Raw genomic sequence first — 27,066 nt, 5'->3', positions numbered from 1 at the left:
ACTTTAAGATACAAATGATAATACAGCATAAACAAGCGTGTGTCAGTTTTATTCCTAGGCATGGTCTTTCCATAAACCTTTCACACTACTACCACAGAGCAGTGTTATACTGAATTCAAACTGCCAACTCTGCAGCAGGGGGATGTGTGTTTGGAGAACAGCATGCGCATCAAGGACTCAGTGGAAAGACAGATGAGAATAAGCTCGGTAAGTGTGAGAATTTGCACATAGTTGGCTTCCTGCTTCAGTAGCCACGTCCCATAGGTGTCTTGCGGGTACAAGAGCCTGGGAGCAACGCATTTTTATTTTTTTTTTATACTGTCCTCATGCTGCACGCAGTTTGCCCCATAAAACACTTAACTTTTTAAACCTGTATAAAAATGTATTTGCCATAATTATGTATTCTTTTACAACCACTTTAATACAAACTAAGATGCTAATTACCCCCTACTTTGAAGGTCTGCTGGTAAAACAAAAGTATGGTTCAGTGAAGCTTCCTGAGAAAACGAAAAACACAAGGCTTTTAGCAGGTATTGAAGGCAAATGCATGTAACAGGTTTGATGCGAGTGAACAATACAGATTTTATACACAACTCAGAATCTGTAGGCAAAAAAACCTATTTCACAAAGCATTGCTGTTGGTACTTCACCTTAAGAAAGAAAAGTTTGGTTCTTTAAAAGAGCAAAAAGGTTACAGTTATCTAATCTCACACAGAAAATCAAAACCAGGGGAAGAAAGAGCCCTTTCAATCATTTTGGCTAGCCTTCCATCTGTTCTGGATTACTTCCTTACTACTCATTTTCTAATAGTTTGCCCACTCACGCAAAGCATTTAACTGAGACAGCATAAGTACAAAGGTATCTAAACTAAAAACAACCCGGTCAGATGCGCTGTTAGCCTAAATCTGGACCTCCTGCAGTCAACACAAGTTAAACTTTGAGGCCTCGTGCCTCTTGAAATCACCTCTACAGGCAACGGGTATCTTGCCTGTAGGGGAAGATACCATCTGCAAATCAAAGCCATGAAATGGCTAAATCAACTAAATCAATTGCTCATCACTGTTAAAATGGCTAGATGACATGATTTACAAAACTGGAGCAAGACCTGTAAAGCCTTAAGCTGTCCTAAAAGATACAGTGACTTCAGAACACTCGCTAAAACTTCATACGACAAATGAAAGTTGTCACTCTAAAACCTTAAAATATTTCTCTGAGATTCCAGCTTTAAAAATAGAACAGTATTATTTCCATGACTGATTTTTCTTTAAATAAATGCAAATGATCTACCCAGTGAAGGCACAGTTGAGGGCTAGAACATCGCGTTCTGAAACTTCCGTGCAACTAACATGTTGACACATTATCTATTGTTTCTCAGCCACTCAGAATTATTATGTATTTGCTCCTCAGAACTTTTGCATCACACATTTGCTCCTGTATTTACTACAGATTCATCCTCGGCATTGGAGGGAAGTGATCAAGTACCCAAACGCACCAAAAACAATCTCCTGTATCAAAGGGAGGTATTAAACATCCTGCTTTTAGTAAACAATAAATAACACTCTTAAAAAGAAAAGCACCCCGCTAAGTCTGACACGCTAAGACGATCCCTGGTTTAGGGATGTTTGCCACCAGCATTAACAACCGATACAAGAGTTTGCATATAATACTGAAATCACTGACTGAAAACTCAGCCAATACAGTTTCTACTCTGCTTTGTGTATTTAAACGAATCTTATCTTCTACAACACACAAGAAGGCAAAACCTCCAAGCCATGTCTTCATTTAGGAATGACTTTCAATGATTTTAGTGAAACATTGACACTCAAAACACAAGTGTTTCTATGCAAGCCTTCACTAAGGTTGATATTAAATTCACCTACCAACTACATTTTCCAGAGTACCATTTTCTACTGGCAACTACAGAATTAATTGTTCATCTTATTAATTTTTTATATTTATTAATTTCTTGTGAAAGAGAGAAAAATTTGTATCTTAAATCTCCTACTACGTAACAAAAATCTGAATAACCCCATCAATATTTGCAGCGATTAGCACATTTCCCAGGTCCAACTGTAAGCAGAGGGTACAATCATTATCACCAAAAGTTACATTTGCTTCTGCCCGCTAACAATTTGGCCTTGAATAGAAGAGACTTCTAAAAAGGGAGAGCTTTTACAAAGAGACAAGCGAGAAAGTTGAGCGAGGCAAACGTACCTTCCAGCCTCAAATGCTATTTTAGCACCTCACATAACCCCAGGCTGAGGAGTATTAGTAACCCTCTGTTCCAGGTAGGAAAAAAAAAGCCACTAGAACTCACTTTACACCTCAGCAATTTAGCAGACATCTTTTCTGTAGGTGACTCGTCCTGTAACAGATACCCGCACAGCTGCCCCCAGCCTTTATCCTCGATGCTGCAGTCCACTAACGCGGAAACAGTTCTGATGTCACCCACGGTGAAGTGCAAGATCACCGAATCGATAGGGATCAGGAAAGGAGGCTCGATACGAACAGCTTTTAAGCTGCTGGCCTCAGTGATCAGAAACAGATACAGAAAGAATCCCAAAGGATTTTTGGGCTTCCCCTTTTTTAATTTCTGATTCTTGAGAGCAGACAACACTCAAAGTTTGTATTTTCCAGATCAGGTAGTTTAGCAAGAACACTAATGGCTAAAAAAACCCATTTCAGGTTTCCACTGAAGCCAGCTCACCTTCAGAGTACCTTAAAAACAAATTTTTGTATTTTATCACCCAATTCTGCAGTATTGCAAGAAATTTTGTATGTGAAAGCAAATTATGCTTATTACAAATAACTTAGAAGATATTGCTGATTATTATTCTCTCTCAGCTCCTAACTTATTTTTATTCATCCCTAAAGGCAATAAAACTAGGGCCCCCTAATATTTGGCTACAGAGACCTAAGATTTGCTTGTATGAAAAGAACAAACCTTCTCTTTCTATTGCTTCCATCTGGCCGCCTCTCCACTAACCCGAATTTAGCGGCGTAAGCGTTAATTAGGGGGTATAACAAATACACCAATTACGTCTAGTTAGATAATACCGTGTTTGCTGGACCGGAGCTCCAGCACCGGTGCTGCTCCGGGGAGACGGGAGCTGCCCCCAGCCCCGACCCAAGCGACACCGCTGCTAGAGAAGCCCCAAACCCTCACGCTGGAAGTTTAAATCCACCCCCCCCCGGGCCCGCCAGCCTCTCACAAGTGTCACCAGGGTGGGCCCGGGGGGCTCCGGGATGGCTGCGGCGGGGCCGGCGGGGGGGCGCGGGGAGGCCCCGGCCGGAAACAAGACGCTGCAGCTCGGGGGGCGGCGGGAGCCCGAGCCCCGCACCACCGGTGTGCTCCGGGACACTTCGGTTTCGGTTTTTACAGCGTGCCCGCATCACCCGCGCACGATTTCCCGCGCCTCCCGGACCGGCTCTGCCGTCTAGTGAGGTTTTGTTATTTTTATTTATTTCTCTTTAATGAAATTAAAGCGCTCGTCGCGCCCCGGCCTGCGCCGTGAGGACTGCCGGCCGGCCGCGGTGGAGGAGGGGAGCGGAGCGGATCCCCCCCGCGGGGCGGCGGGAGGAGCGGGGCGGGCCGGGGGCGCCGCCGGCCGGGCGGGGCCGGGCCGGGGCCGAGGGCGGCCTCACCAGAGTCACCTTCGCGGCGGGGCGGCGGCGCCGGACCCTGCAGGCCCAGGCGCGGCGGCGGGGCCTGCCGGCGGGCGGAGGGAAGCGGGGGGGGGGCGGGGGGAGGGGGGGCCGCCGGCGGCGCGGCGCGGGGAGGGGCTGCGCGGGAGGCGGGGGTCACTCACCATCAGCTCGATGGTCTTGTCCTCGATCACCGAGTCGGGCTCCATAGCGGCGGGCAGCTCCGCCGCGGCGCCCCGCCCGCGCCCGCCAGGCCCCACCGCCGCTCTCCCTCCCGCCCCCCCCACCGCGCGCACGCACGCTTCGACGCACGCACGCACGCTGCGTCCTCCGTAACGTCACCGCGCCCGGAAGAGCAGAGGCGCCCCCCGCCCCGGCGCCGCCCGGAACTGACCACAACTCCCGGCAGCCCTTGCGGCCCCGCGCTGCTATTGACCGCGGGCGGCTCCCGGCGTGCTCTGCGGCCCGCGCGGGGGCTGCTGGGAGCCGCGGGGCCTTCACCGGCCTGGCCGGGACCGACAGGCCTGGCGCAGCGCCGCCGCCTCTCCCGGAGCTCTGCGGCGGTGTCGGTCCGCAGGGGAGCCCGGGGATGGCTCAGAGGCCGCACAGAGCCTAGGGCGCGCCGCCCGACGGTAGGCGGCACCGGCCTAAATAGGAAGAGTCGGGGGGCCCAGCTGCGCCCGGTGTCCCTTGGGGCCCGTCATCCCCGGGGAACGGCACCGGAACTAGAGCCGCCCCGTCTCCTTCAGAGCAAAACGGCGCCTCGGCCGGTGACGGGGGGAGCGGGGGCTTAACGGGGAGAGAGCAGGACAACGGAAGGGACCGAGAAGGACGGCGCATCCTCTGGCCGCGCTCCCGAGGAGGAGGCCCCTCTCCACGGGCTGCGGAATCGAACAGAAAGAGCGTAACAGCCATGCTGCTCCGTTTCTTAGGGTGTCTGTTTGTGGAAGAGGAAAAAGAGTGAGGTTTGGTGCAGGGTGCTGGGCGTCAGCAGCGCTGGGAAATGCTTTTGAGACCCTCCTACCCACTTGTCTCCTGCTCCCCTGCCGTGCCGCCTTTTCTTGCCCCACTGACCTCCCGCCTTTTGCTGTCCTGACTTCCTTTCCAAATTAACAAATTTAAATAGATGACTTTATCCTGATCGCAATAAATTCATTTTATCTCAGTCAGTCTTAATATCCTCGTGTTGAACCAGGAATTGACTTGATTTTGTTTTCCTGCTTTTTGTACCTAGACCAACAGAGGGAGAGTGAAACCTTCCGGTGGCCAGTCCCGGTGAGAATTCCTGCATCAGCTATGAAGCATGCACAAGGAAATGTCTCTAAAACCCTTTTAACTCACCCAGAGAGGAATTTGGCTGGTCTATGTGCCACACCGGAGGACTATGTTCTCTTGGTCAAAAATTAGAAACACTTGGGGAGAAAGGAGAAGGGGCTCAAAGGAAGTGAGAAAGTCAGGCACTACACTGGCGGACTTGTCAGTGTCACAGTAACATTTATATTAGGGCTTATGAAGAGTAACAGTTTCACAAAGAATGATACTTTGGTTTTGTAGCTAATTGCTGCAAGCTGTTACAGTGCCTCTGACCGAGTTTCTCCTTGGCAGCAGAGCTGCGTATTACCCGCTTAGCCCAAACTGACAGTTAAAAACCCAAGAGAAGTTGCAGCACCTGACGGTACCTTGGGAAATAAGAAACCTGGCTGGCTGCGTTCCTGCAGGCCCGCGGCGTGACAGGGAGGAGGCATCACCGCCTGGGACTTGGCACCGGCACCATGCACTGGATCGGTCTGTAGGGACCTGAGGTTGGAGAATGGGACTTAATTTGTTTGACAAAATAAAGCACCAACAGTATTTTATTTTTACTTTTTTCCTCATAAAACAGTGAATATACAGACACTTGTTAGCAAGACTTTTTTTAGATTTACCAAACTATTAAGTGGTGGCGTTTTTTTCCTTAAGTAGCATTAAGAAATGAAAATAGAACACATGAAAAATACCAGCTTCTGCAAACTGTACTTAATTAGGAAGTTTTACTCTTTACTTAATTAACAGTTTTATTTAATAAGTCCCATTCTGTCCAGTCATGCACCTCAGGACTTATCTTGCCGGCATCGCTCGGTCAGGCAACGGTGTCCATGCTTTTAGGCAGAGTACCTATTTCTGCTGCATTGCTCCTCCAGCTGCTCAGCAGGCCAGCCCGGTGCAAGACGAAGATCCACCCTGTTGTGGATATACAGAAATGGGATTATTTACTGAATGCTGGCTGACAGCAGGCACGGCGTTTGGGAAATAAACACGTGGTCCTTGCCAGAGGAAACTTTCAGTCTAGGGTAGATGAAGACAGAAAGGGCCGAATACAAAAGCTTGAAAAGGAGAAGTGCCATACTTGCAAGGAGACACAGAAACACAGAATCACAGAATCATCTCGGTTGGAAAGGACCTTGAAGATCATCCAGTCCAACCGTTAACCTAGCGCTGACAGTTTCCAACTACACCAGATCCCTCAGCGCTATGTCGACCTGACTCTTAAACACCTCCAGGGATGGGGACTCCACCACCTCCCTGGGCAGCCCATTCCAACGCCCAACAACCCGTTCTGTAAAGAAATACTTCCTAATATCCAGTCTAAACCTTCCCTGGCGCAGCTTGAGGCCATTCCCTCTTGTCTTATCGCTCATTACTTGGTTAAAGAGACTCATCCCCAGCTCTCTGCACCCTCCTTTCAGGGAGTTGTAGAGGGTGATGGGTTCTCCCCTCAGCCTCCTCTTCTCCAGACTAAACAACCCCAGTTCCCTCAGCCGCTCCTCGTACGACATGTGCTCCAGACAAACACGTGGGTAAGGTGGTGGAACTTCCATCTAGCTAGTCACAGCCCTTCGCAATGAGCAGCTTTTTCAACCTTCAGGGTCTGTACTCTGCTGGCAGACCACGGCTTGCCGCCGTCCTCCACTACCGCCCTGGCGGGGAGGCACCGAGCACCCGCAGGCTTCGGCTGCCAGGAGCCGGCTGAAGTGAACGTCAGGTGGGATTACGGGATTGGCAACAAGCTCAGGTGCTTCGGGTGACCAAGGGCACCCAGGCTGTGACCTGATGACACAGCAGGGACCAACTGCATTTGTAGGCATCGGAAATTGGAATCAAAAATGTCATAAGCAGCAATCTGGTATAACAGCACAGCACTAGTGGCGCTGTGCTTGCAATGAAAATGGACTCAGTAGCTTCATGCTAAGCATTTTTTTTCCGTTAGGTGTTTAAATCTCTGCCAAATGGTTAAGAAATGGAGTATGAACAAATGGAAATGGTGCAAAGTCCTTATTGACAACACCTGCTTTACAGGACATTTATGTCAGCAGAAATGTATTTTATTCATTCAAAAATGCTTAAGAGAATACTTATCATGAGGTCTAAACTCTTTTCATAGCATTTGAAAACATAAACCAAACCAAGAGCAGCAGGTCTCCCTCCCTATCAAACTGCTGCTGCTCACAGTCTGGGGGTGAAACTTTGATGTGCCCTAAAAGCTGCCCCATTTACATTCTTCTGGTCAAAGTGGAAACCAAACATGCCGTTGCCTCAAAGTCCCTCTAACTGGGGCTACAAAGCACAAACTCACACACCGGTGCTAATGTCAGCTTGGGCTGTGCAAGCGCCCGCTGACCCATACCCAGACACGCTCTATTTCCACGTGAAAAAACGTCCGAGGGCTTTTCCTGTCAAACCTGGGCACCCAGGCTGACAGCTGGGCTGAATTCTCTCCACCTTCACATCACAACGGATAACAAAGGACTCACAGGTCAAATTATACCCTGTCCTTCACGTTGTGCAACGCTGTTGACCTCAGAGAGTTCACAAGTGTCACCGAGAATAAGGTGGGACAAAATCCAGCTTGCTTTTGCTGTCCCTGTAATCAGATGTTCACTCAGGAGATCAACCAAGGCAGCAGATATTTCTGACATCAAAGTAAAAAAATCAGCATGTCTCAGTCTAAATATATGCAGGGAAGAGATTTGCTGACCAGCACCATACTATTTTATGTGGCACTTTCCAAAGTACAGCTGTACAGTCAAGCTAGTTTTTTGACTATGGAAAAGATTGCCCACAACACAGGAAAAGAGAAAAAAAACGTAAAAGAGAAAAAAAGGCAAAAATTCCTCCATTTATCTGAAGAAAGAGTAAATCTGTGGTCTCATTCTGGCAGTCTGAATGGGTAATGCATTGCAATGATGGGTGTTACAGAAGCAGGCGTGGGTCTCTGAAACCATGGCATGAGCTGTCAGAGGGAATTTGAGTTCCTGTAATCTGCTTTTTAATCGTGTGGAAAAAACTATTTCTATGATATTAAAGAAAGAGAAGACTGTTGAAAATAATTAAGGAAAGCATTATTTTAAAAAATCAAATTTTTTTGCTGTAGTGCAGAAAACTGAGAAAAGTAAGAACGGGGATATCAATCCTTGTATCTGTAAATTAAAGTAAAATTGTTTCTGAGCAACTTGTGACTTAAGAGCTCGTGAGGACTGAACGATGTGTCCAAGGCAAGGTCTAATAAGATGGATGAAAAAACAGGTTTTTGATAAATTTATTCTGAGATACAAAACCATTGGATTCTGATGAAGCCAAGCACTGCTTTCTACATGAACCACAGGACTGCAATAAGTTGAGGAGCACATCTGCGGGCCTGCTCTGAACTCGAGTTAACACAACGTCCTATCAGTAACTCCCCTGTGTGTGTATCGCCATTTGCTGAGGGATCTGTGTCATGCATCTGCACATCAGCAAAGCAGGGACAAAGCTGGTAATTAAGCGCTAATGATGACCTTATTCAGGTGGAAGCACACCAGGGTGGTGGGGCAGTTTCAGCCTAAGAGGACTTGTTCTGCCAGTTTTCCCACGAGGATGAAGGGGAAGTGGAAGAGGGAAAGCCCCAGCGCCAAGGAACTGGAGATACCTCCACGTTGTGCAACAGGGCGAGAATTCACGGCAGTTGATGTCACCTCCTCACCGTATCAATGCAAAAGCAATCATCTGTTTAAAAAAACCCTGGAAAGCTTGTATCACTGGTCCCAAAACTGGCACTGTCCCGAAGGCTGTGGGCATCCGAGTCACTGTGTCTGCTCTGTGAGGGGCGAGAGGCTGCCCCAGTGAGCTGGGGGTGTGCCAGGGTGCAGCCCCAACCCAACCCACCACCCCTGGGCTGGGACCTCTACCAAAACTCAGTGAGGATTTGAAGTCCACATTTTCTGTATGTCCACTGCCTGATGTACTGATTCCTTCTTCCAGCAGGTACTTTCCAGCAGCCCCTGTGCTTACCTGAGATCCTCTGCACTGAGACGTGCAGAGAGGGTGAACTGCCAGTGGGTCCAGGCGGGTGGCACGGGGGGAGCCTGGCAGGTAGCTGCCCCCTTCTGCTGCCCCCATGGAAGGATTCACTCACTAATCCCCTCCAACCTCTCCTCCCCCACGGGCAGGTCTGTCTGGGGCTCACACTGCCATGGACTGGCACCCCAAAGCACCTGGGTGAGAATATTAGGACTGGCACAGTAAGAGAAATATTTCCCAGTTAGAACATGATTTTTTTTTTTTTTTTTCCTCCTCACATCTTTTCTATATAATAAAGTGGATTATTTTTAAACCTGTGTCCATTTTCTGCAATTTTTAAGGCCTGGAATAGCCCAGTCAGATGGCAGTCATCCTGTCAGCTTGTCCCTTGACATTAAACACCCACAGGAGGAGGATAAAAGCGACTGGCTGTGGGTGCCTCCCAGACAGGCTCCTCCATACCCACAGGCAAGGACACTGCCCCCAGTCCTGTCATGACTCCAGCAAGGCAGCAGACAGATAAAAACAAAAAACAAAAAAAAAAAAAAAAAAAAGAAGAGACAGGTAGTGACAAAATGACACAATCTCTGGGATTTGCTACAGAGCCAGCAGGAGCTAGTTGCTCAAATCCTCCACCAGCTCCCTGGGTATCCATTTCCCAAACTTCAGATGCCTTCCCAAAATCCCCAGCCTAACATAGTCTACTCACTAAAACCCTCATCTCAGGATTTTACAATAGTTTATTTGGCTGTTTGGATAGGGATCAGAGGTTACTCAATGGCCAGTAAGGAGTTACAGCGTGAGAAGAGCAAGGGCACATACATTTCAAATGCTCCTGCTGGAACAACGATTATTGAACTTACAGCTGGTAGGAGTAAGATATAAATAAACATTCTTGTTAGGGCAGGGATGACTGCACTCGAAGTATGAAAATGTTTATTCTTCCTTCAAAGAAATATTTTGTAGCCAAAATGGGGTGACACTAGGTTTGATGATTTTTTTAAAGATCTGGAAAAAACGAGCAGATTCAGAAGGATTCTTATCCCTGCCCAGTAACAGATGCATTAACTCTGCTGCCACCCAGAGAGAAGCAGCCAGTCCTCATCCAGCTCTGCTACAGCACCTAAAATAACGAGGTTAGGAGCAAGGGGAGCTCAAAAGACCACTATTTCTAAATAAGAAAAAAAAAAAAATCAATGCAAAGCCCCCAGATCCTCGGGTGGAGGAGGTGGAGCCATCTGCCGTAGGTCACGCGGGGTGTGAAGCAGCAAAGCCCACGTGGCTTTCCCGGGGGTCCCAGGGCTGCTTCTCACAGGGCCACGGCTCACGAGGACGTGGGCACGGGGCTCCTGGCACAGGGGCTGTGCTGCTTTGGGGCGGGGGGGCACCCAGCACCCGCAGAGAGCACAGAGCTCCCGCGGGACCCACGCTCCCACCTATGGAATCCAGCACCCCAGTTTTTCTTTCCTGTGGCTTTATTGGTTCAGCAAAGGTTTGGGGGTAAGGCAGGGAGAAAGGAGGAGGCAGAGCAGGTGTGGGCAGCGAGAGGGCTGCCAGCTGCAGCGTTTGGTGACTCAGGGCTGCAGCTCACCGTCTCCAGCCGCACGCGCGCTGCTTTCGCGCAGCACTCGGGGTGTGCTGCTTCAGTTGACACGTCCTACTGATAAAAGCAGGATGTGATTTTGTGGTCTAAAGATTAGAGAGCCAGAAGAACTCATTCCAAAGCGCAGTTTAACATCTGACCCTCTGCACCCCACAGGATCACCGCTTTCCTTCACTTTCCTCCACAGACCCTCTTGTCTTCTGCTCACAGACCTCTGCTTATCCAGGTCAGGCTCGTTGCACCGCTCCTCAGGCCTCCCAAAAACCAGAAACCATTTCTTAGGTGTAAGAAAACAGCATATAGTTGCCCTTTTCATACACAGGCAGGTGAAGCTGGTAACAAACCCTCCTTGTATGGCTGGAGTTGGTCTTGAACATGGAATAAAATTTCCTGTCACGTGAAAACTACAAAAAGTCAGCTCATACAATTCAATAGGATATTTGCAAGCTGGGAATAGTTTAGAGAGTGTCAGCTTTGGATTTTTAGGAAAACAACCTCAAATTTTTAATAAACCATGTTTGAAACTGGCTGGCTCACCAGAGCTGCCCACCCCCATGACTACTGCATACCACAGCACCCCTTTAATTGAGCTTTTGGACACCGTTTCACCTTGTTCAAAAAAATTGTTTGCACTTTTGGGGTGGGAATTGCGCTGTCCTGGCTGACACCTCCAGGGCCAGTGTCACTCACAGCCCCTTGAGTGAGCCCGGCACGGGGAAACAAGTGGCTCAGCATCCCCCAGCCCCCCCGCACGCATCCTCCCCTGCCAGAACCCCGCTGGCCCCAGGGAGGGGGGCACACCCCCTGGCAGAGAGACACCCCTGGGTGATCCTCATCCCCACGCCGGCTTCTCCCCCCACTTACCTGCAGCATTCACAGACACCCTGGGGTGATCTAAATGCTGTTTTGAAGCTCTGGTGCCCCAGTATAAAAAAAAAAAAAAAAGACCAAACCAAAACCCAAACCCTATGCACCCTTCTAATTATTGATTTCATGTCTTGGATGTCTGCAATACATTTGTTTCCATACTCACTGGCAAATACTCTTTGTAGACACGCTGTGAGGTTATTCCAGCAATGTCTTTATTTTCTCTTGATGTCTTCAACATGTTCTGGACACTCAATAAATTAAAATGTATTTTCACCTTGTGCTGGATGGAGAGAACAAAATAGAGCATCAAAATCCCTGCTTTAACCTCAGAGCTAGCCTTGCTCTGCAGTCTTCCCAGGGCTCTCACCTGTCTTTTCAGGTTAACAAAAAAGGTTTCTCCATCCCTTGCCTGGCACATCACTCTCCGTTTTGCTCTCACTGCACGATTCAGAAACAGAACCAAACCTTTTTTACTGAAGCTCAGCGTGGGGGTGTCAGTCCTGAGGTGGGCTGTAGCACGGTAACTATGGCGGTACCATCACTATCAGCCGACCACAAACCCTAAGGACTCATCTTGGCCTCAGCTGGTTTTGCCTCGGCTTGACCCTGGCCACATTCCCCACCGGAGCAATGAATTCTCCGCGCTGGAGCGGCCGAGCTGCCCCACCACCAGGTGAGCAGCAGTTCGCTGTGCTCCCAGCTTTGCTTTGGGTACCTGCAATTACAGGGCTGTTGCCCTCAAGAATTGGATTGTATATGGTGAATATGCTGCAAAGCTCATTCCTCAGGATTTAATTAAATTTATAGACCCAGTGGCAAGACAGAAGAGTTGACAACAGGCGGCTTGGAAGCAGACAGCTTACCCAGAACGAGATTCTGACTGTAAGAGCAGGACGGTAGCTCCTACATGAGGAAGTGGGCAGTGCTGGCTCTTCATCCTGCATGGGAGGAGGTGACATTTGGGCAGCTGGTGTCCTGCCAACAGTAAGACAACTTCATGAACCCAATAATTGATTGGAAGATGCCAATAAAGCTACGAACAGACTTGCTTTGCAATGCAGAACCCTTCAGGTGCATCCACCTACCTAAGCAGAACAGCAAGGGACTATGAGTAGCTCAGTTACCCTGTTAGTAAGAATGTGAGAACAAAAGCTGGTCTTTATTCCCAGCACCAGGCATCAAGGGATTAAAAACCACCCACTGGTTTTGCAAGTGAAAGGGAAAGCCCCAGCCCTTTTGTTGATCTTAATCGGAATTTATTTCCAGGTTATTTTTTACCACGTATTACAACTGTGCAGACCCTGGGAAGGATTAGTGCCCAGGGGTTCCCCCCAGACCCTGCCGTCCCGGCTGGCCCCCAGCAGACCAGGTCTCTGCCCCAGACAGTGCAGCTCAGGCACCCCGAGCCCTCCGAGCTACAGCAGTGAAGAGTCCTGAAGACCTCCACACCCCTCTCAGGCCAGAAACCAAAGGAAATGCAGCTTTTCACAGAGAGAGGCTTAGGAATAGCAGCTCTTTCTGAGTTTCAGGTGTACTTTTACATATTTACAGCAGCTCTTTGATATCCCTTGTAGCCTGTACCGCGGGAGACGAGACGGTGAGTGACGTGGCACAGGGGCACCTCTCAAACCACAGCACATCAGAGCAGCACACGCCAGGGTCTGTGTCCATGGGGTGAGAGGATCTCCACCTCAGCAAGGAAAAGGCCAGGAGAATAATTTTCATTTAATTTAAATTATCCTCAGGTCTGGTCACAGCAGAGGAGCTTGTCCCGGTACCTTCTCCACTCACCTCCCACGTGTATCAGTCTCTCTTTCAAACCCAGCCCCTGCGTTCCCCATGAACAAGCCCTGATATACCCAAGATATTACACAAAAACTAACGAGCCATCAGAGCCAGCCCCGTGGCCTCCCCTGATGCGCTGGAGCGGCTCTGAGCCACACTGGGGACAGCTCCCAGGGCTCCTCACACCAAAGCCACCGCAGCACGTTTTCCCTCGGCACCGTCCTACACCCCGGGATGTTCCTCCTGGAGCTGCTCGAGCAAACGAGCATGACCCAGGCACTAAACCAAACCAGGCTGAAGCGCAGCAAGGCTCGTCTCAAGGTGGAAATGCAATGGTATGTCTCCAGAACGAGAGTCCCCTGTTCTCCCCAGCTCTGCAAAGTATCTTTGCCATCCCTAAATGCGCTCGGGAAAACTGCGCAGACCTCGGTCACAGCTGGGATGCACAGAGGACACAGGAGGGAGGTGTTCAAGATTCATTCAGCCACAGATGCAACCCAAATCCATCCCAGCATAATAAAATAAGCAGGTTAAGTGAAGTCTATAAGTCAGTGTGGCGAAAAGCGAAGCAGTGAGGAAGGGAGGATGAAACAGGGGGAACAGCAGAAACCCCAGCGCAGAGGTACACGAGGTGTCCCGGCAGCGCGTGGTCCTGACAGCCCCCTGCCACCCATGACGTGGGTTTAAAGCACCCTCCCTTCCCTCCCCACCCTCCAGAAATATGTTCTTGGCTCCCAAGCGGCGCTTGAGCAAAGGCAGACGACTTCAGCTTACGGCAACCGCTTGCTACACCTCTGGCGCTCGTGTTTCACACGGAAAGTCCCCGTGCTTTATCTCGTATGCAAAGCATGACCATCGGCCTTTCAGCTGGTTACCTGCCGCGTTCCTCAGGCAATGAGTCAGCGGGAGCTTCCCTGCAGGCAGTGTAGAAATGGAGTTTTTTCTTAATAGGAGCTGGGTCTGGGAGCGTGAGTGCTCCCTCTGCCCGTCCTCATTGCCTGCCCCCACGGTGGGCTCCTGCAGAAAACTCCAAAATACCTCTGTGCAAGCTAAGCACTAAGCAAACCTTGCAAACCACTATTTAAATAGATATGAAAACCCTTTCTTTAAACTGAGTTGATCTCTAAGTAAACTTTTCCCTTCTTGCTTCCTGACCCAAGTGGCTTCAATCCATCAGTGTCCCCCAAAGACGCAGAGCACCAGGCCAGCGAGGGGGTGATGATGGCAGTGGAGAGAGCTGCAGAGCGTGGTCCCCCACAGAGCAGCCAGTTTGCAGGGGCTCCTAATTTAGGGAGCAGCATTTAAAAGCTCACAGTAGGTGCTGATATCCAGAAGCGTGTCTGGCTCAGGGGGATGGCTGGATACTGCTGGGGTACATGGGTTTGGGTCTGTCCTGGTCAAATGGTCCTGGGAAAGGCACCAAAGCACCAGGGAGCGTCGCTCCCCCCCTCCCCAGAGGCAGCATTTAGTTTGTGACCTGTAGGATGACATTTGTTTAGCAAAATGCTTTTTTTTTTCAACATAACCATGGATGTTTCCAGGCCTCTGAACAGCTCCGGTTTCTCTGAGCACCGCCCAGGTCTCGGCCCGGAGGAGCAACAGGAGCCGTGTGCTGTGCTGGAAGGCACAAAATATCCAGTGACCAGGACTGCGGTGTCCCCTCCCTGCCCCGGAGGGAGGCACCACATCAGCAGGAAAAAAGCAAGAGGATGCAGGAGGGAAGCCCCTCCATCTCAGCCAGGCACCAGCAGCGAGAGTGTGACTGGGGACCCCATGACCAGTGTCCCCCACCAGTGGGGATGCCTGCAACCAGTCAAAGCTGCCTGGTGATCCTGAGGGATGGCATCCAGCCACAGCAGCGCTCAGAGGAGACCAACCATCCCTCCTCCTCTTCTGCCACTTATTTCCTCTATATTTTCCATTTTCCTCACTAGGAAAATATTTTTTTCGCACACTTTTAGCTTTCAGGCAAGTTGCCTGCCTCCAGCCCCTCTTGTCCTCAAATAGTACAAACTTTTCTGCTATTTTGGGTAAACTTAGACGTGACTATGCAGAACTGCCCCGCTGGGGGTAACCCTGAGGTCTGTACTCTGCACGTCCTTCCCACACACCAGTCCACTGAGCCAACGCCCTCCTGTGCAACCCCAAAACCACCCGTGGCTGAGAAGCAGGCGAGATGCAGGCTGTGCCCTGCACAGTCTTGGCCAGATCCCGCGCCCAGGCCCTCGCAGCGAGAAACGCTCAAGCAGGCGTGTGGCCAGGGGAGAGACTCGCGGCGCAACCTGATCCCTGGGGAAGGACCAAAGGAGCTGGTTTGTTTAGTCTAGAGAAGCAACGATGGACGTGAGGGAGCTTTCACATGGCTGCACGCGGGGAGAAGTGCTCGAGCCGAGAGGCGTGGGCACGAGGCTACACGTGGCAAGTGCAATTCCTTTTACCAAGTCAGATGGTTAAACACCCTTTGGTGTGTTTAACTGGAGAGCGGTTCAGCACGGCTCTCCGAGGTGTCCTGAGCATTCCCGGGGGGTTTTGAGGAGCAGCATGAGTGGCAAGACATGAGCATTCAGGAGCTTTTCTACTAAATTACAGAAACCTGGGCTGAAAGCAACTCCCAAGAATCAGCTAGAGAGAAGCAGAGGGGTTTTGTGAGCCGGGATAAAGCCTCTTTGCCTGCAGCCTGCTTCCCAGGGGCTGCACAGCACCATGCCCAGGGACAGGACAAGTCTCCTGTGGTGCTGCAGGGACCCAGCTCCTGCCCAGCATGGCACAGGGCCCCATGCTTGGATGCTCAGAGCAGCCTCCCTGACTCCAAACCCAGGCATATCCCAAAAAGGGGTAGATAACCCCAGGTGAGCAGCCAGGAGAGGGGTCAGCACCCGTGTGAACAGTGGAGATGATAGAAACCACCATCCAGATGGAAACTATCATCCCTGTTCAAGGCTTGAGGCTTCACAGGCTGGGACACTGTCCCTCGGGGTGGATTTGGGAACGGGGACAGAGCGAGGGCACAGGGTCAGTGCTTTGGGGCGGGCTGAGGGTTGCAGGGAGCCCCAGCACTGACAGCAGCAGGTATGGTAGAGTGAACCACAGTGTCCTGAGTATAACAAATCACTGCAGCAAGCCATCGCCACCCCCAATTTCTCCTGAGACCGTGGGCGTCCTCCCCTGGGGACACCTAAGGGGGTCCTGGAGCCAGCTGTGACCTCCTGGCAGCTGCACAGCCCCTGCATGCCCAGGGTCACTGCACGCATCCTCCCAGGAGCATCGCCTGGTACCATCTTACCTTCCTGGGTCTGCTGGAGCCTGGGCAATGGGCAGAGCCGCTCTCGGGTAACTGGAGACTACTGGGAGTCATGACCAATCTTAGTCGAAGGTCTCCCCATTCAAACCAAGTCCTGAAGTCAGAGCACAGGCAACAAAAGCAACAAAGCAGCTGCCTGGGACTCTCCAAGCACGTGGCAGGGAACACCAAGGCAAGGAAACTCAGCTGTGAGGGTCCCGTTGCCAGGGAAAGGTTTTTTGTACCAGTATGGAAACTTGGTGGCCAAATAGATGAAGTAGCTTCTCAGAAAACTCCTGCCCTGGCATTAAAAAGAAGAAACTGTGGGTTAGAAGCTGGTTTTGCCTTACAGCTGCAGAGGTGGTTGGGGTTGAAGGGAATAGTCTGACCCATGACAGCTACCCAGACTTACACACAGCATCCTTCAGGAGCTCCTGCTGCCAGGTCCCAGCTTTTGAAGAGCTGCCACGTCCAGAGCAGCCACCGCTGTGGCTCTGCGGAGAGCAGACCTGCACGCACGGCACTGCCACCCAGCTAGGGCAGAGCGAAGGGGGAGACATGGGGAGGCAGGGGGAAATGGAGGGGACTGACCCTGAAAGGAGCACAGGGAGAAGAGTAAGGAGCCCGGAGCCATCGCAGTGTAGCGATGGCCACAGACCACCTGCAGAAAGCAGGCCAGGCCAGTGGCTGTGGCTGTGCAGCGATGTCCTACCACCCTCGCAGCACCTTCCCCTTCCGAGCAAGGCAGCGACCAGACGGGCAGAGCTGGGGCTCGTCCCCCCTTTACCTCTTCACCAGTTCAGCCTCTGAAGTGGCTTAAGGTCACCTCCTCGTCCTGCTCGTTAGCGAGAAGTCAGGATTTGCCCTTTGGTTTATTTAAGCACTAACAAAGACTCAAAAGTGTTGGAAGTGCAATTTTTCACCACTGACTAAAAATAGCCGAGTGAAATTCCAGAGCTGCCTTTCAGCGCCGCCGGCTGTGCTCAGCTTCCCAGGACAATGGCATTTGTAGCCTGCTAGCAACAACAGCGCAGGCCGGGCTCCAGCTCCCGAAATAACAAGTTATAAAGGGCAAATTCTGTCTTTAATTACAGCTATACAGAAAGTAGCGTTTCAAAAGAGCATTATCAGAATATCTGAGCATGCAGCGACAACTTAAAACCGAACTGGGGAATGCAGTAAGAGCAGTACGGATTTACTATACATAAAATAAAAATTCAGCGGGTATTACCAAAGGCGTAAGGCACACGCAGTTGAAGCATTTAAAAGAGTTGAAGCCCTTTGGCACAAGAAAAAAAAAAAAAAAACGCATTCAGACAGCAAGCAGGAGTTGATCATTCACTACAAGCGCTCAGGCACAGCGCTCCCGAGCTGAGCGTGGAGGGCGCAGGCGGGGCAGCGCAGGGATGGCACCTCGGAGTGCACTTTACACCTCTCTGAGATGCACAGAAGCGGCTCCATGCGACATACTGGAAATGACACTTTATTTATTAATTCCAGCTAATCAAGATCAGATCCCTTCTGGGGAAATAATGATTTAGCAGCCCACAGTAGGGCAGGCGTGCAGAAAGCCTTCCTGCCCAGCTTTTGAATACAAACCTGCACCCCCTGATCACTGGTGTCTGAAAGCGCCCAAACTTGGCCCCGCTGAACTCCTCCCAAACGTCACGTCGCAGCAATCCCGTGTGCCAGAGGCAGTCAGGTCTCCTGGTTGAGAGCACAGCAAGGTGATGCTCATGTTTATACGCCAGGAAGAGCCCACCCGATGCTCTGCAGTATTTGATGCGGAAAAAGACCGTAAATCAGAACTTCCAACCACCAAGCAATCCGAGCGCTAACACTGACCCCTGCAACCAGGACAAAAGCAAGCCTGCCACAGAAACTGCTTTCTGAAGGGTTAAAGGGACCCAGGGACCTTATTTTAGCAGCTATAAGGAAGAAAATAGTTTCACCACGTTTCTCTCCCGTGGCCTCATCTTTCTGTAACTGTGAAGTGCCTCTGGGAGCAGTTGCGTGGAGCGTTTGTGCCACTGACAGGCAACTCCGTGGCATCCCTCCACAGCAGCCAGGCGTCACGGCTCCTCCTCTTCCCTTGGAATGCACAAGTGAAAAGCAGAAAACAGGTTTGCTGTTGCTGCCAGTAAAGGGTTAACTGAGAAATATTTCTGTTGTTTTTTTTTTAAAAACAGCATACATCCAACATGCCTGGTTACACCAACTAGTGAGACTGCATGAGTAGTTTTCTGCAGTAGCTTCCCCTGTGACATGTGCTGACTGATGGGATTATTTTTTTATATATATATTTTGTGCTGATCTCAGCTTGATGCTTTTATCTGCCCATGAGCTGAATGGTGATCAGTTTTCTGTACCAGCATGAGATGCATGCCGCAAAGTGGTTTTGTGCATCACTTCCATTTCTGCTCCAGCAGAAACATCACAGCTCCGTAACTTGTGCTACCCGGACACCCGGGGAGCGTGGGCCACACTCTGTCACCTGCTACAACTGCAGAGCGAAGACAGGGTGAGCCCGCACACGACGGCAACAGGCGAACAGCCAGGGCACAGGTCCTGCAGCATGAGAAGGTGGATGCTCGGCTTCAGCCAGAGAATCACTGCTGGGCAAGAGCAGCTGGCAGGTGATTTAAAGCAGCCATTAAAATTCCTGCTATTAATGATGTCTTTTACATATCACCTTCCCTTCTCTGGAAAGGTCATCCGTACATCTAGCTGTGACAGAGAAGCCAGGGGCAGCAGACCCACGCGGGAAGTACACTCCTGATCTGCACCGGTCCTGCACTAAAAGGTAGGGGGTAGCAAAGGCTTCTTAAAAAAAACCCCAGGTGTCCTGTGACTGGAATATTAAAGGCAGGTTTCTGATCTGCAGGGTATTTGTCAGCTGCCACAGTTGTTCAGAAGACCACCTTAAGGTAACACTCACTGCACAACTTTCTTTGAACGTGGACTGTTGGGTTTTCTACCCCTTCTGAAGTTAAAGATTTTTGCTACAGCTTAAAAGAGCTGTATGATGAAGGAACACGATGTTCAAGCCCAGCTAGGAAACAGTTACCTCAAAACTCAAGTACTGACCTGAAGCTGGCACCAAGCTGAGAATAAGGCAGGTGTTTCCTGGACTAAATAAAATAAATCAGGAGTCCGTACTATATTCTTAAATATGGTTTAATACTCTTCTCCATTTCTGTACATCACAACACCAAGATATCACTGCTTGGGATCTCTCTGCAGAGGCTATATAGTATGCGAAGGCTAGGATTTTTCACCCCCGTTTAACGTGTTTGTATGTGTAAGTGTAATACATATCAGTATATATTGATATACACATCAATATATAATGCAATATATATCACTGAAGAGAACACATTGATTAAAGAAATACAAAAATTTGGCATCATTTCCAAACTTAAATAGTAAAAATAAAAACTACAAAAAGGAGCTGCATACCCTAAAATGTATCATGTGAAACAACAAGCAGTATATTCAAAAATGTAAATTTACATCCAATTTTTCTGGTCTTGTCATGTCACATTAGACCCATTTACAATGGCAAAATCCAGAACACACCACTGTGAAGACCGCAAATGTGCTCAAACCTGGGTTTGTGCAAATCTACGGCAGACCCAGTCACACCTTCGTGAGAGATTCCAGCTTTGATGTGAAAACGACAGCAAAGCCATCTGCCAGGTTATAAACCAGGGTTACAGATTATATTGCTCACAATGACAGTAATTTTGGACCTCAAAGAACAGCGTGGCAGAAATTTTAAGACAAGCTCCCCCTCCATTCAAGTGAAACAGGATTATCGGAAAAATAGGCAGGTATGCAGCTTGGAACAGAAGCTGCTTTTGACCGATGCACCAGGAGTGACAGAGCCAGTGAACTACCAGGCACCGCGATGTCCGGGCGCCCAGAGAACCCAGTAACCCCCCAAAAGAAGCAAGACTTGTGCATTATCTTGTGCCAATGTTCACTTCACCCTCTGCCTGCAAGACCATCTGAAAAACCCTTAGCCATTTCTAGGAGGTTGAAATGCATTCTATATAGGAGGCATGACAAAAAGCTTTCTTGAGTCTTGATGCAACCAGAAGTTTTAACCCATTAAGGGCGCATTAAAGTTCAGCATCAGATTTACAGGACACTGGTGAGCCAATACAACGGACTGCCTTAGTGCTGGGAGATGGATGTCCCCAGAGGGTTGTGCCAACATTCAATGTATCAGTATCAAATGCTCCAAATTCACCAGTACTAAGGTTTCAGTCAAGGACTCCAATTCCTAAATATTCCTGTAAAATACCCGCTTCCATTAAAGAACTGTGGGTTCAAATTCACATAATCAAGGAAACCTTACGCAGTCCTAAAGCAAAAAAGAAAAACTTACTGAGGAACAAAACAAAGCAAAGTGTACCTTACTTCACTTAAATCATATGTTTATTTTTGTCAAGACTGAAAAAAAAAAAAATTCCTGAAGGCTGCACTGCTCAAATCCAAATTAAGCCCAAGACTTCAGCAGCATTTTCATTGCAATCAATGAAGTGCATTTCCTAGTTTGTAAGAGCAGTGCTTCTGCAAATAGATTAAAGCACGTTTGGCTGGTAAGCCTCCCCAAACCATCTGAATTTGCAAGCCACACATTACAAGCTAGCACTCTAGGTAAGTGCCTTCTCATTCTTCTGAAGAGAATGAACGGCTCCAATTTCATTACATTTCTTCTTCTGCAGTTTAAGCTGAGAATGCCATGTAAATGGGTCACGTTGCTGCAAAATGCAGCAATTGATTTCTCCAATCAAAGTAAAAAGAAACAAACCAGTAGGATCTTACTTCTATTAATTTTTGAAGGAAGAGGTTTACAGCAGTTAATGTATCATGAAGGTTAAAAAAATCATTTTCATAAAATACAAGAGCAACCAATTTCACCATTGAGTAAAAGTAAAAACTGGGATTCTTTTTAAATTAGTCCAAAGTGGCATATAGGAACTTAGTAGTTTGCTGCTGTACTGACACTATGACAAATCAAAGTGTAGGGTTTTGCTTTTTTAAATCCAATGCTTGTGGATCAAGTTCTGGAAATGTTCCAATTCTAAGGCAGGGATCTGTTGTGTTTTCCACCATGAGTTTGCTCCTTGGGTTGGATGCTGGAGGGGCGAGGCACGTTTTGCCGGACCCAGGTCGACTACCTAGTAGTCATCAAGGTCAAAAAATTCATCGTCTCCTCCTTGGTATTCCATTCCCTGGAAGTCCACTCGGTACCGCAAGATACCTGGTAAAAACAACATGCTTTAGCTTCTTCAAAATTCAAAGAGCTAGAAAGGCATTTTAAACAGTTTACTGAGCCCTGTCTGCATGTCCAGAGTGCCTCAATTAAATTTTCAGAAGCTGACTTAGCACTTGTACTACAAGTTAGGCTTAAACTGATGGCTGACAGCAGACACACAGCTAAACTGAAACACCACATCCATGTTACAGCCTGATGTAATTTATTGCCAAAAGGAAGTACCACCTACCTGCCAGCATAGGCCAGCTTTCTTCTGGAAAAGCTGGGCCTATTCTAGGAGGACCATATCTCCAAAAAAAAAAATACCAGTAACAGATCATTTGTCCTAGTATAACTGCTCAGACAAAGGGCCTATCAGTTAAATTCAGAAGGCAGCTGGCACTGAAGCAGCTTTTACAATGGAGTAAAAGCAGTATTTAGTGGCTGTCTTCTTGGATTCTTCCCACCCCAAACACCAAACTGGGTTTCTGGGAAGCCTTTATCTCTGGAAATGTTTACTTTGGTGAAGGGTATTCAAGGAGTGTTTCTTTTTAAGTCTACAGGGACTGGAGCATGGTAGCAAAGAGCAATGCAAAGGGGCTGGATCTGGCAGGACAGGAAGGACTCCTGGAATTACAAACCCTGAAAGCTTAGAAACCTGGTGCTCCTTGTGTAGCCAAACAATTTGAGCTTGTTTCACAGAATCACAGAATTTCCTTCTGACTGGTGTTTTCTGGCCCCTAGAAATTCCTCTTTACAACACACTTACTTCCATTTTACATTCATCAACCTCAATACAGCAAGTGGTAACAGTTGGCTTATCAGCCACAGCTTCGCCCTGGCATCCCTAGTCTGGAGAGCACGAGGTGCATGGCAGGTGTATTAGCTCTACCCTGCTAATGACTTTTGTCAAACTGAAGCACATGAGCAATCTGCACTTCTGCCAGACATAGCTGAAACTGGTCAGTCAGCTCAAGAGGACTGAAGGATTTCAGAAGCCTCATTTCTCCATGAACCTGGGCTAAAATTACTTTTATTTTGAAAAGAAGCAGAAGACTGGGGAGCAAAGTACAGGGAAGTTCTGAGAGATGAGTAACAGATATCCAGCTGCTTCAGAAACTAGGCTGGTGTTTGTCATACACCACTTCTACACAGCAGGGCACAGTCTGCCACAAAACAACAACTGTGCAGAGACAGAATGAAGCAGTTCACAGCCCTTCAGCAGCTGGAAATAAGGACAGTCCACCCTCTGCGCACATTGAAGGACAAAGGGATCTGAGGAACACAGTTGGAAAGCAACAGGTGCCTAACATGCAGCATCATCTTGCTGAATATGGAATGAATTCACCTGGAGATCCCTGATGAACTGGTATCATGACTAATAGCAGTAAGATTAATCCCACTTGTGTTGACATCAGATTATCAAAGCAACCATTGAAGAAGACAAACACATTTCTCTCTTGCAGTTTACCTCCAATTCCTCCAAATCCTTTCACAAATTGGGATCCTTCCTGTGATTTGTCTGTAACAATTTCCAATGTTGCTCCGAATTTCTTGTAGTTGTTTGCAAACCACTCCAGAAGGGGCATACTTTCTATCAGTTCATGTTCCTGGCCAGTCTATGTAGACATTTGAGGGAGGGAAAAAAAAAGAAAGTTACAGCCACTGCATGTTAAGTACTGAGAAAGTTCATACCAAAAGGGGTCTTTGGCTTAAACATCACCACTGTCTTTTCAGTCTTAAGACAGAGCCACCAGCCTTCATGCTCCGCAGGCTGGAGCAGCCTGACACATGTGCAGGGTCTGGGTGGTAGCATTCCTGACACATCTGTATCAGACAAGTGCTGGCACAATCAGAAGGCTCCTGGTGCTAAGAAATTTAATACTGACAGGCCTTGTTTTGGGCCTCCACCTATGGAAGTTAGTGCAGAAGTGGGAAAGAAAATGCCTTGTTTATTCTTCTGCTCAACTGTCACCTCATGTTACATTGTTAGTTTTCACTTTTTCTTTAGGTTTGCTTTATACCCCACAAACAGTCCATTGCCACTCATCTAACCAGGCACTGTTTACTCTAGGAAACACTGATCTATGCAAATACAGAAGCAAAAAGCATAGTTTTATAAGTAGAAGGTCAAGTGATTATTGGCATAGAAACACTACATCATTGCAGATAACATTGTAAACTTCCCATGCACAGAAGGAATTAGCAGTTACCCCACCAGGAGGGGAAGCAGCTGGAAATAGCTGCCCTGGCAGTCCTAATATGAGACAAAGATGAGCATCCTTTTTGCAAGGGACAGACATTTTTGCCCAGCTTACTCTGCAAAGTAATACAGACTCCCCACCCCGTCGGGGTTTTTTGACCCACACAGGCAAGAAATTCACAGGCAGTGAAAGACAGACCCACATTTTCAATATATCTAGAAGCAAACACTCCCTTGCACTTAAATCCATGTAATAGTTTCTAGCCTCACAGTTGTTTTGTACTGACCAAATCAGTGCACAATAAGCAGGGAGTAAAGGTTTGGGACCTTAGTTTGCATGTTGCATGGTGGCTACCAAACTCTTCTAGTGATGGCTTGATGGTGGTCAAAGACCCCATATTGTCTGTCACTTCAACTCACACAACCTTGGAATTGGCAGCAGGAAAGATTGGAGAAAAGCAAGTACAGAATCCGGAGATTATATTGAAGGTGAACAGGAAGAGCCACAGGCTACCATCCTGAAGTCTCATCTGAGTGCCAGAAAGGTTCATCATGCTCATGTGCTTGCAACAAAGTAAGCTCAGATGTTCAGAATGCTGCACCAATACGCTGAGAATAAATCTACAAGCCCCAAAGCTGAAATACCTCTTTATCTGTGAAATGGGATTTATCCTTCTCTTGCTCTGGTGTCAAATACAGGATCTTCTCCTCTGAGAAGGGAGAAAAAAAAAATTAGGTTAGATAAGACTACCAGATGCAGCTTAAAGAGCAAGAGACTGACAAGAGCCAGCAATTACAACACAGAGGGTTTGATCACTGACACTGCCTGTCTTTCTAATTGAAGCTCTATGAAACCAAACAGGGCACACCAGTAGAGAACAACTGTAGTGCCAACACCAGAGAAGGCAGCAGTCCCGCTGTAGGCACACAGTTTGTCTATAGTCAGTAAGAATTGTGTTTCTGGCCATAAGGGTCAAGTCAGTCTCCCCTCTATAATGCACTGGTATCGCATTTATACTTACACAACTGAAAGGCAGGTTTCATGCTAGCTCTGTGACAAACTGCCACCCCAGCACTGCAATTCCTTCTCCGCAGTGGAAGCTTGCTAGTTTCAGACTTTTCCCCCAGAGTAGCTGGGAAGCTGCAAGTTAGTGACCTGCCTACACAACATCCCCTTGAGCAAGTCCTTCAAGATCTACTTAGGGAAGTCCTCCAGGGTAATCTATCCAAGTGAGACGGCTTAGGTGTTAAACCCTCACGGACCTTTCGGTCTCACAGAAGAGCTACCTACCCTCCGTGCCTTGGCAGTGCAGAACGTATCTCATTATATCCAGATTTTCATAGACTATCAGTATCTCTACTGCTCCCATTTCCAAAGCTTTTAGTGTATCTTCAACGCCAAAACAGTACTTCCCCGTGTCCTGACTGATTTCATCGAAGTATCGTCCTGCAGCCAGAATACAAAGAAAGAGATTGTCAAGAACACTGATCATGCCATGCAGATTTTTAACAAGCCTGATTTGAATGCAAGAAACTGGAAAAGGAGACTGAAATGCTGCTGAAGCCAGCAAGGGATATAACATGTCAAAGCATGTAATTTAGAACATTCACTGGCAGACGGTCAACTCCAAACACTGCCCCACCATGAATCTACTCCACTGAAAGGCTTACCTCTGCTGTGAAACTATCAATTGGACTAATCCACCAGCAGGCACTATTTAACTTCACTCTTTTCAGTGTAGGTAGCTACTGTTACTATTGCCCTCTTGTGCTTTCAAATTAGCAACTTGTGTCTGCTGACAGTTTCTACTGTCACCTTAAAACAAAATAAATCTTAACTCTCACCTTACTGAAGATGCAATCTGAGATGTTCTTTCCCCTCCCACCCAAATGTCACCAGAAGGCCTGAAACTAAGGCAATCTCTGATGAAAAGACAGAGAAGATCTGAGAAGTTGGGTAGAGAAAAAAAAAAACAAAAACAAAACACCCTACTGCTTAAAGTCTCATTAAGTCCTGCAGCGTTTGAGAAGGTGTCCAGAAAGAATCAGTACTAGTCATGCTCTGCTCAACTTGAAAAGCATTGTGCACTGCCTCAGCCCTGCAAAGGCACTACCAGGAGGTCTCAAGCAAGATCAGCACATTCAGTCAGGCATATCTGGCTCAGGAGAAGGCTGAGCATGTAGCCACATACCTATTAGTTTCTTCTCTTGAATGAATTTCACATTGGAGAGGACCTCAGTTGACAACTCAATTGCTTGATTGAATCCATTTTCTCCTCCATATGAAATGTCAACTAGTTTAAGCACTTTGGATTGCAACCGCTAAACAAGAAAAAGAGGAGACATGAAAAAGAGTCTATTACACAGCAGTGCCATAAGACTACTTCATAATACCACAAGAGTAAGTACCTGGCAAGAGTCACAGCATTAATCTATTTTGCTTCACTTCAAGCAGAGGTTCTGAGTCAGAGGGACCTCAGAATGCTTAATATTGAAGTACAATTTTCAGGCAACAAGGCCACAGAGATTAGGTTTAGTGGAGTTTAATTCCAATAAAGCTTCTACCTTAGATTTGGGAACACAAAGAACATGAACACTGGTTCCAAACCAGGGAGGACAGATTTCTTATTAGCACTGTTACTGAGAAAAGGAGATCTTACCTCCCTGAAGGAGGTATTAGGAAAGGGAGAACTCTCTAGGACACATCAGATTTTTAGTTTTGATCAAATCACTTAAGACACCAAAGCTACATTCCTCCCGAGATGCATCTTATACCAGAGCTACTGCTAATACCACCACGTTACTACTGACAGCTTAAACATTTCTGCTTTGTTCAGAAAAGGCCGCTCACCTGATCAAACATGTCAGATTGACTTAATTCAGTTTTGAAGTCAGCTGATCCAGCTAAAACGAGACCAGCCACGTTCACCTTGTCACCAGAAATGAACAGTTGCACAGCCGTCTCTGCTACCTTCCTTACATAGTTGTGTCGTTTTTCCATTCTCAAACGAGCAAAACGCAAGGCAGACTGACCTCCTCTACCTTTACGAGAGAACAGATGTGAGGTAGCAATTTGGAAGTAATTTCATTTCAGGAAG

General features: G+C 48.2%; 2 protein-coding genes and 2 long non-coding RNA genes across 11 annotated transcripts in view; 1 reads left to right on the top strand and 3 right to left on the bottom strand.

Moving 5' to 3' along the window:
* Positions 1–3,911, bottom strand: part of FBXW11 (F-box and WD repeat domain containing 11) — a 75,312-nt gene extending 71,401 nt beyond the window's left edge. For 5 of the 7 annotated variants that reach the window (XM_074883273.1, XM_074883272.1, XM_074883275.1 and 2 more), the window contains exon 1: positions 3,810–3,900. Coding sequence is in view for 2 of the 7 variants with exons in the window: in XM_074883277.1 (XP_074739378.1) it covers positions 3,810–3,854 (45 nt within the window). In the remaining 5 variants the exon portion in view is untranslated. Of the gene's footprint in view, positions 1–3,809 lie in introns of all 7 variants that reach the window. The other 2 variants (XM_074883277.1, XM_074883271.1) reach the window with 2 other exon arrangements.
* A 202-nt stretch (positions 3,912–4,113) lies between these two features.
* LOC141949827 (uncharacterized) lies at positions 4,114–5,508 on the top strand. Its single transcript, XR_012630860.1, has 2 exons — positions 4,114–4,605; positions 4,880–5,508. It is a non-coding gene; the product is annotated as an uncharacterized LOC141949827 (long non-coding RNA).
* On the bottom strand, positions 5,481–12,770 carry LOC141949828 (uncharacterized). Its single transcript, XR_012630861.1, has 3 exons — positions 12,298–12,770; positions 11,598–11,714; positions 5,481–5,865 (listed from the first exon to the last, which is right to left on the bottom strand). It is a non-coding gene; the product is annotated as an uncharacterized LOC141949828 (long non-coding RNA).
* Positions 12,771–19,658: 6,888 nt separating this feature from the next.
* The window catches only part of ETF1 (eukaryotic translation termination factor 1), a 29,352-nt gene continuing 21,944 nt past the window's right edge, over positions 19,659–27,066 (bottom strand). For both annotated transcript variants that reach the window (XM_074883571.1, XM_074883569.1), the window contains exons 5-10: positions 26,820–27,010; positions 26,161–26,290; positions 25,260–25,415; positions 24,614–24,678; positions 23,237–23,384; positions 19,659–21,771 (exon numbers count right to left, since the gene is read on the bottom strand). In XM_074883571.1, coding sequence (XP_074739672.1) covers positions 21,689–21,771; positions 23,237–23,384; positions 24,614–24,678; positions 25,260–25,415; positions 26,161–26,290; positions 26,820–27,010 — 773 coding nt within the window. In that variant the 3' untranslated portion in view covers positions 19,659–21,688. The remainder of the gene's footprint in view (positions 21,772–23,236; positions 23,385–24,613; positions 24,679–25,259; positions 25,416–26,160; positions 26,291–26,819; positions 27,011–27,066) is intronic.

The sequence above is a fragment of the Strix uralensis genome, chromosome 14 (genome assembly GCF_047716275.1).
Source record: "Strix uralensis isolate ZFMK-TIS-50842 chromosome 14, bStrUra1, whole genome shotgun sequence".
Classification (NCBI taxonomy): domain Eukaryota; kingdom Metazoa; phylum Chordata; class Aves; order Strigiformes; family Strigidae; genus Strix; species Strix uralensis.
The sequence above is the reverse complement of the archived record's forward strand: the minus strand, read 5'-3'. Positions and strand labels throughout refer to the sequence as shown.